Below are 9033 nucleotides of genomic sequence, written 5' to 3' on the forward strand. Positions count from 1 at the left end.
TCCCTTCCAACCGAAGCCATTCCATAGTTCTGTGAACTAAGTACTCACAAATAAATGTCCTAAATTCCTTCAGTGTCACTTTCTGCGTGCTTGCAAATGGAGACTGCATCTTTTTGAAGCTGGAAGAAGCCTCACACGGCGTGTTGCAGGCAGCACTCACGCTCTTTTGAAGAGTCCATGGAAAGTCACAGGGATGTTCACCTCCACTTCAGCCCTGGCCACTTCGCTCATGTCCTTGGCGTTCAGGATCAGGAGGTAGGCAGGCTTTGGCCCTGAGCCGGGGCTGATCACAATGCTCAGCACCACCCCTGGGAGGTGACAAACACAGGCACTCAGCACAGCCAAGGGCTCTCCTGGCTTCATGTGTTCCTGCTCAGGGATGAGGAATTCGGGGAATGAATAGATTTAAACCTAGTGCTGCCACCTTCAGAAGTAGGTACAGGGCTGGCAGTGTGTGAATAAATGTGTGCAGTGCTTGGCATGAACACAGCTCTGTGTCCTCCACATCCAAAGCCTGAATTTGTCCCCCTTTTACACAGGGAGGAGGGCTTTAGAAGTGAAAACATCCTTGGTTTAACACAGGTTAAATTTCACAAAGCTTGGCCATCTGGAATTCTTTTAGTAGTGTGCTTCCTGATGGAAAAAGGCTGGGAAATGAGAACAGATGATCTGAACCTACAGATTTTTTCCTATGTTTTCATTCAATTCTGATTTTTCCGTGCTCTCAGAAACTCTCCTGCAGCGTTAGAGCAGGGCACATCTCACCCAGGAGCAGCCTGCAGGTCCCCTGGCTCCTGCATGCCCCTGTGCACCATGGAAGTAGGTCTTAGCACCAGCACACCTGGGGCCAGCGGACACAGACTGCAATCAACTCCAATTAACAATCCAAAAATCATTGCTTACCATCATCCTCCTCCAGAGCATCTGGATGGGAAACGAAGATTGGCTCTGATGGGTACGAATCTGGCTCCTGCCACACCCAGGTCTCCTTTGTTTTAACATTCAGCTTGCAAAGCTAAGTGGAGAAAATAAAACCACATCTCAAAAATGCCCTAACTTGCCATTAAGCAAAAGCTCATCAAAAAGATGTGCCTCACCCCTTCCCTGATAGTTACCCTGTCTGGAACAAAGTGATTCAGTCCAAGCCCATATGTGTACGTATATGGTTTCCCACCATATTTCTTGTAATTGATCTGTGGAAATTCAAAGGCTGCAAAAATAAGTGTATGCATGAGGATTAGCAGGACATGGATGGCTGATGGGACCTGTGCTGCTCTGTGGCTCAGAGCTGTCATCTTACCATGGCGTGGCCCTGAGAAAATAACTTCTGGCTCCAGCCAGATGGTCTCATCGCTGCGCAGCGTCGCAGTGGCTGTCGTGTAGGGCAGGGTGACCAGGTTCTTGCCTGTGTCGGCCTGGGACAAAGAACAACACCCAAGACAAATGGAGAAACAAAGTTCTGAGTGTACCAGCATGGAAGCTGGCGATGTGCAGCAAAGCCTCGTGAAGCTGCAGAATAGAAACATGCGCAGGAATGGTTGATTCTTTTGTTTTCTTAGTCAGCTTTTAGTGTAATAAGAATGCCTATCAATCAGGCTAAATCCAGCCTGTATTTCTGCTCTCAGCATGCTTATTAGGTGAACACACATGTAACTTTTCCCCCTCGACAGGACAGTTGGAGGCTTGTTATGGTCTGCATGGTTTGCTTGAGCAGCAGTGCGAGAATACAGCTCAGATAGACTCATCCAGTGAGGAGGGGGAGCTGGAAATCACACAGCTCTGCACCAAGCTGACTGCTGCTTTAAGGGTTAAACGTTGTAATGGGAAGGAAAAGTTTGAATTAAGCCTGACCAGGAAAAGCACTGGGAGTACTTGGCCACAGAGTGCAGGAGCTGTGCAGACAGCAGTGCTGGAGGCAGGGCTGGGCGGTACCTTGTTGATGCGGAGGGGCAGCACGTATCTGCGGGCTTCGGGCTGGGGGGCTTTCTCTGCCTGCTTCTTTACCTCATCCCAGTTTGCTCGGAGGTTGGCTAAGTAGAGGTAATTGTAAACAAACTCAAATCTGCACAGAAATGGGATCAGAGACAGCAAAGAAGTCATTGCCAGGAACGAGTTCCAAAACAGCTATTTTTTTTCCCTAGAATTCAATTAAATGACACGAGCCCTGTTCTGATCCACTGAAAGTCACAGGGCCAGACCAGATGAGCCGTTTCCATCTTGGTGTGGGGCCTTGATATGGAAGCATTGGCACACGCTGCCCAGGGGGTGTCCAGAACCGTGGCGATGTGGTATTGAGGGATGTGGGCAGTGGGCATGGGGGGCAGGCTGGGGGTCTCAGAGGAGTGATTCTATGAAGGCAGTGTTGGCACCCACCCCTTCCACGTGCAGAGGTCGACAATGAGGAACCCGTTATCCTCGAAGGTGTTGATGTGATGGAAGAGGTTGAAGGCTGAGGTCCGGTACTTGATGTTGAGGAGCCGTCCTTTCTTTTTCTCTGCCACGTGAAGCCAGACCTGAAAGGCAAGCAGCAGGTCAGTCTCACTGGTGAGTGGGCATGGTGTGGTGGGCACAGGCCCTATGTGACCCATGGTCTCGTTGGACTTACCCCCATGGTCTCGTTGGACTCAAAGCAGTCCATGTAGTTGGCTCCCCAGAGGCTCCAGGAGGAGAGGAACTTGAGGAGGTTGATCTTCACCGGGGTTTCGACAAATACGATGTAATTTGGGGTCAGGCCAAAGCTGTGGGAACACAGAGCACGTGGAGCACAGTGCAGCACGGGACGCAGTACGGAGCTTAATGCTACAGCCATGCAGGCACCCCGACGTCGGTACCAGCTCTTGCAGTTGTTGCTCATTACAAGCAAAACCAAGTCCTGCTGCCACTTCTAGAAGGGAGCTCTGTCAGGGAAGACTCATTTGCCAAAGCAGCTGGTTTGAGATGGTGAGCATGCTGCATGCAACAAGGAACCAGAGCGCAGTGAGTCTGCAGTCAGCCAGCTGAGCCTGGCAGGAGTTACCTGTGCACGTAGGAGGGCTTAAATCTGTCACTGCAAGGGAACTGCACCACCACCTCTGACTTGTTCATTGGGTCCTCCTTGTCTGCAAAGGACAGCCACATGGTTAGAGGGGAGCTTCCAGCCACACGCTGCCTGCATTAGCGTTGCTTGCCCTGCAAGGCCTCTGCCTCTAGCACAAAGGAAGCTTGTGAGCTAGGGCATGTATCCAGCTTGCTAGTTTTATGGTTTTGGTGTCTTCTTTTCTTTTAATGCTTTAATAGAAAAAAAAAAAAGTTTTGTTATTTACATACATTAACTATCTTATGATTTATATGTGGCCCACGACAGTTCCTCTTTGCTCAGTTTGGCCTATGCAGGCCAAAAGGTTGGACACTCATCGTCTAGAATCACGTAAATAACTGTGTTAAAGATAACATTTCTACTGCTGAAAAAAAGAAGAAAGACCAAACGAAGAAATCTGATGACAAAATGCATTTGAATAATAAGAAGTAGTTTATAGAACAAGATTTTCACGAGCTCGTTTGGAGGTGTGTTGAACTGACCTGCTTGGAGTGGAGGAATCCGTATGATGTTGTAGGCCAGTGAGAAATTTTTCCCAAAGCAATTGCCAATGTTGTAAACGGTGCCATCGTTCTCCACGTGGGGGTGAGCTGTGGCCCCATTGACAGAGACGTATTTGCAGAGATCCACCTGGGGACAGAGTGTGGGGAGGCATTGTCTGTCTGGGACGAGGGTGAGCGATGTGGGAAGAGAGGTGAGGCTGCCCTGTGTTGGGAGCTGATTGCCAAAACCTACCTGCTTAATTGTCTCTAGAGTGTCTGGGTTAATTTTGGTGATAAAGTTGGTCTCTGTACAGGCGTAGTAGTCCTCGCCAACGGGGTAGACATTAACGAGGGCATTATCTGTGACCTCCACCCCTTTAAAGTAGGAGAAAAACCTGTGTGGAGGAAGGCAGCAGGGTCAGCAGAGGCCCCGTGGCACGAAGCTGCAGTGCTTGGCAGAGCCCCGATACCTGGAGAAAATGTTCTTGCACGGGTCTGGGTAGGCGTAGGTACCAAATTCAGTTATCACGATCCTCTTCTCTGTCATGGCTCGCACATAAGCATCTGTCCTAACAAACCTGAGGAGGTGAAGCACATTACAGGCAGTCACACCAAGGCAAAAAGCAAGGCAATTCAATTAAAATAAACACAAATACTTTTTGTGATGAGGCTCATGAGAGCTCAGTCCAGCCCCTGGCAGTGACCAGGGTTGCGTTGCAGCATGTGAAGTGCTGGAGCCCTGGACATGGAGGGCAGCTGCAACCCCCAGGAGCACGTTGTCAGTGCAGCTGCAGGCAGCCCCTGCTGCCCTCATCTTCACAGAACATTTCCAAACTGTAAAAAGGCTGCATATTTTGCCATGTGCTGTTGTTGACAGAACTGCAGAATGGCTGGGTTAGAGGGACCTTCCATCCTGTCCAGTTCCAACCCCGTGCCATGGGCAGCTCAAGGTTCCATCCAGCCTGGCCTCGGCACCTCTGGGGACTGGGCACCCCCACTTTTCTGCCCCAGTGCCTCACTTGGGCACAGCTCCCTGCTGGAGCTCCTCCAGTGAGCACAGACCCCAGAAGAACAGCAGTCCTTGGCTGCGTCCCACACCTGCGGTGGTAGGTGACGTGTCCCTCCTTGAAGTCAAACTTGTGCAGCAGTGCCTGGCCATCGAAGAGGTGGTAAAATGGCTCTGCCCCGACCTCAAAGAGGCCAGGCCCGCATCGCAGGAGGCTGCCCCTGAGCCAGGTGGGAATCCTGCCTGCAGCAGATGTAGAAGAATAGTCAAAATATTTTGTCTTCTTTTTTTTTTATCCTGTGTTTATTCAATTTTAAAAGTCGTTATTATTTCAGGACGAGATCATGGATGCTTTTGTGGAATCTCAGAATCATTCAGGTTGGAAAAGCCCTCTAAGATCCCTAAGCCCAACTACTGCCCACGTCCCTCAGTGCCACCTCCCCCCAGCTCTGAACACCCCCAGGGATGCTGACCCCCCTCCCCTGGGCGGCTGTGCGGTGCTGAGCGCTCTTTGGAGCAGAGATGTCCCCCAGCACCCAGCCTGCCCTGCCCTGCACAGCGTGAGCCGTCACCTCTCATCCCATTGCTGCTCCCTGGGAGCAGAGGCTGATCCCCTCTCACCCCAACCTCCTGCCAGGAGCTGTGAGGAGAAATGAGGTCTCCCTTGAGCCTTCTCCCCTCCAGAGAGAAGCCCTTGATGAGCCTTTAGGACTACGGTTTCTTCTTACCCCACAGAGCCATACAACAGGGATCCTTGGAAGCCAAAGATCACTCAACTGCTCTGTCCTTCCTCTACTCCCAGCACATCAACTCAGCCACGTCCCAAACGTGTGAACTTCCTTGATCTCATTTATCCCTGTGTCCCAGGACCTGCAAGTCCCCCAGACCTGACCAAGAACAGCATGGGGCTCCCAGGGCAGGAGGTGGTGAGGGCACACAAACCTGTGACGTGGGCAGTGACGGGGGAGGACAGCTCCTCCACTGTCTCAAAGAGCTTCTTGTAGCCTCCTGCGGGATGCTCCACCCTGCAAGGGACACCAGACCTGTGTTTGCAGCTTCCGAGTGGTGCTGGGAGGACAAAGCTGTCGCTTGCAAAAACCAATGAGGAGAACAGGGAGAAACAACAGGAGGTCTTGGGGGTACAGAGGGGGAACCAGCAGCAGGACAGCAGGCAGCTCATCATACAAGTGGTCTATTGCAGGCACAAGGGACAAACCGAGGACATTTGACGCATCAGGAAGCAGGACACCTTTCAGTAACAAACATCCACCTTACCTCTCCCAAGCCTTGAATAATTCTTTACATTTTTAAGCAAAGTGTTTTGCAGTACACAGCTGAAAATTATTTGCTAAGCTCCAATTCCTGCCTATAGCAAAGCACACAGTTTGCATGGCACTTGGTCCTTGCCTCCAACACAGACCAGCACCTCGGTGCCCCAAAACCCCACGTGATCCCAACCTCACCGCCCCAAGGAGCAACAACCCCCCAGCCCACGTAAGGAGCCCCGGCAGCACTCACTGGCTGTACATTGTCTCGCTGCAGGATTTGAGGCTCCTGGAGCCACATGGGGGTTTTTATGGGTGTGCAGGAAGGAGTGCTGGGAGCTGCGTGCAGCCAACAGGCTCAGTGCTGGAACAGAGGTGGCTTTCAGGCCAAAATCCTCCCGATGCCTTGCGGGGCTTTGTCTTGCTGTTCACACAAAAAGCAGCTTTGAGGGTTTTTTCAGAGACCTAAATTCTTCCCGAGCAGAAGAGATTACAAAGAAAAAAAAAACAATAAAAAAGAGGAACTGGAGCTGCACTTCATCTCAGCTCTGCGCTGCAGTCACCGAGTCCCCATCCTGCGCCGTGCTGAGAAACCAGGTGACACCAGTGATGGCAGGGGAGAGGTGTCACTGCCAGCATCACCAGGCACTGCTGGCTCCTCTCTCCTACAACCACAGAATCACTGAGGTTGGAAAAGCTCTCCAAGCTCCCCAGCCACCCCCAGAGCTCTGGGACGCCCCCAGGATGCTGACCTCCACCCCAGGCAGTCGTGCAGTGCTGAGCACTCATTGGAGAAAAAGCATCTCCAAATACCCAACCCAAGCTATCCATGAGATCTAACCCTTGTTGGATGTGACAGCTTAACATGTTTTTCAAATAAATCTTCTCCAAACGAACCACGACACTCAAACCCAGTCGAGGGCTTTAAAAAAAGCAGACTAATAGGAGTTTAATTCTCACATGAAAGCAAATTAAAAAGCCACAGTGTGGATACAGGAACACGTGGACTTTTCTAAGTGTGGAGTGGAACCTGAGAAGCAGCCCTGAGCCCTTTGCTCACACCAGCCTCCCCTCTCAGAGCAAAGGGGTGCAAAGCAGAACCAAACCTTTGCTCAGCTGTGCAGCACTGAGCCCTCGCTCGCAGTGTTTGTGCCGGTACAGCCACACCAAAACGTTTTCTCTTCCCCAGTGAATGGAAGGCAACCATGAATCCTTCCTCCTATCACTGTTCTTAGAGCAAAGCTATGCTCCATTGAACAGATCATCCTTTTACACCTCATTGACAGGTTACAGCCTGCCATTTCGTGCCTGATGAGCTGCTCCCCAAACAGAATTACAGATATGCAAAAGGAAAGAGTGGTTAAAAGCTCACTCGAGACAAAATGATTTTTAATGTAAGCCCTTCTTAGCTATTTCCATCTGTGGAAACTTCCTACTGCTGGTCAGCCTCTGTTTATTATTTAAGTTTTTCTTAAGTTTGTTAAAAGCTCAGAAGGGAACATTAAATAATTAAATGACATTAAATAACGTGGATCAAGGACCGAGCAACGAGGGCAAGCTGCTGAAAGGCAAGTCCTGAGAAACGTGAGCCTAGTAAGTTGCTGAATTAGAACACAACTAACTAATGCATTTATGAAACACCCAACAGTCCAAGGAGCAGAAGCAAGTTTCTGCAGGTGCAGGATGCTTAGCAGCTGTGCACAGGCATTACAAATGGTTTGTCCAGCAGCTGTGTGAGCACCGGGGTACCACAGGACAGTGAAGTGGGACCAGTATTGGCTGAAATTAAGGGTGAACACTCTAAGCCAGGAAGACCCAAAGGACAAAACCACATAGGAATGGTGTACAATGTAGAAGTGACAATCTTGAGCTGAGAGCCTTATGAATAACACTAAAGTATGTGTGTGTATATATATGTATATAAATACAAATGCTAAGTTGGAACCTTATTATGGAAACACTTTAAGCTGCTCTCTCACAGAAGCACTGACACAGATCCACTGCTTGCTTCTGGGAACAAAACAGGGAAGCTCAGTGCATCCGGATTCTGTTCACTATCCCATCTGCTGTCACCCAGTGCTGTTTGAGAAGGGTCTCATTACACCCAAAATACGCATTCAGGGAAACAGCAGAAATACACAGCATGCTTTAATATAAATAAATATTTTAAGAACTGTTTTGGATGAGAGGAAACAAGAATTTCAAGGAGCCAGATAATCCCTTTCTGGTGAATTTCTGGCCCCCTTAGAAATAACAAAAACAAGTTTTAATTTAGTTCCAAACTGAACTTTGCTTTCTCAAAATGTTTGTCTTTAAACAAAACAAGGCAGGCACTTATTCACACCCAGCAAACAATCAGGAGTGCACACAAACTATAACTCATGGCACCAACTCCTGAATAAACATTACAGACATTACAATATGCACATCATTAGTTTCCCATATAAAAACCATATACAAATTTTTGGTAATTAGTAGCTTCATTTCCACGCTTATTTTGCTTGGCACAATACATTGATTAATTTGTAAACAGTTAAATAACTTCTAGGAAAACAATAAATATAAGTAACTTCCAAAAAAAAAAAAAAAACCAAAAAACCAAGTTATTTGGCACTTCTCAGCATAGTGTTCATGTAAACATTCCTTCCTTCTGTGTGCACAGCCACTGCAGACTGCCTTCCATTCCAAGCACCCCTTGGTCAGGCACACCCCCAGGCAATGTGCAGCAGACATTAATATCTCAGGCTGCGAAATTTGGGTTTCCTTAGGCTCAGCATGGGTTGTTTGATGGTAGGTTTGTTCTCAAACAGCACTGCTTCATTTTCTGTGGTAGGAAATCTGTTCTGGTATATCAGAGGATATTCCTTCTGGAACTAGAAGGTACACAAGAAAGCATTAAATCAGACAAAGAAAGGCAACAAAAACACATGCAAGCCAGCGATGCAGGACACAAGCAGGAATGACTGCATACAGATACATCAGCAGGAAGGGCAAGGCATCAGGCTGTGTCACACCTCTGCTGTGACACTCGACCAAAGCTGCAGCCCTTTGTGCTCCTGAGCTCGACTGATAAACAACAATGAGAAGTTCTGTCAGCCCTTCATCTGCTGTTGAAGTGAGAGCAGTCATTTGATTCTCGTGGTTCTCAGCTGCGGTAACCAGCACAGCCCTTCCAACAGACACCAGCACAGCCCTTCCAACAGA

General features: G+C 49.1%; 2 protein-coding genes across 4 annotated transcripts in view; both read right to left on the reverse strand.

Annotated features, from left to right (window-relative positions):
* Window positions 1–80: 80 nt before the first annotated feature.
* Window positions 81–6093, reverse strand: RPE65 (retinoid isomerohydrolase RPE65). Its single transcript, XM_042820020.1, has 14 exons — window positions 6083–6093; window positions 5507–5589; window positions 4657–4807; window positions 4029–4136; window positions 3812–3953; window positions 3559–3706; window positions 3017–3098; window positions 2606–2738; window positions 2374–2513; window positions 1933–2062; window positions 1301–1415; window positions 1116–1210; window positions 904–1015; window positions 81–308 (listed from the first exon to the last, which is right to left on the reverse strand). The coding sequence occupies exons 1-14, from the start codon at window positions 6091–6093 to the stop codon at window positions 157–159; spliced, it is 1602 nt and encodes a 533-aa protein (XP_042675954.1). The 3' UTR covers window positions 81–156.
* Window positions 6094–8434: 2341 nt separating this feature from the next.
* DEPDC1 (DEP domain containing 1) overlaps window positions 8435–9033 on the reverse strand; it is a 10597-nt gene continuing 9998 nt past the window's right edge. For all 3 annotated transcript variants that reach the window (XM_042819626.1, XM_042819628.1, XM_042819625.1), the window contains one exon: window positions 8435–8702. In XM_042819626.1, the coding sequence (XP_042675560.1) occupies window positions 8562–8702 (141 nt within the window). In that variant the 3' untranslated portion in view covers window positions 8435–8561. The remainder of the gene's footprint in view (window positions 8703–9033) is intronic.

This window comes from Centrocercus urophasianus, unplaced genomic scaffold (assembly GCF_019232065.1).
Source record: "Centrocercus urophasianus isolate 14NV4802_14NV808 unplaced genomic scaffold, USGS_Curo_1.0 seq_18, whole genome shotgun sequence".
NCBI classification, from domain to species: Eukaryota; Metazoa; Chordata; class Aves; order Galliformes; family Phasianidae; genus Centrocercus; species Centrocercus urophasianus.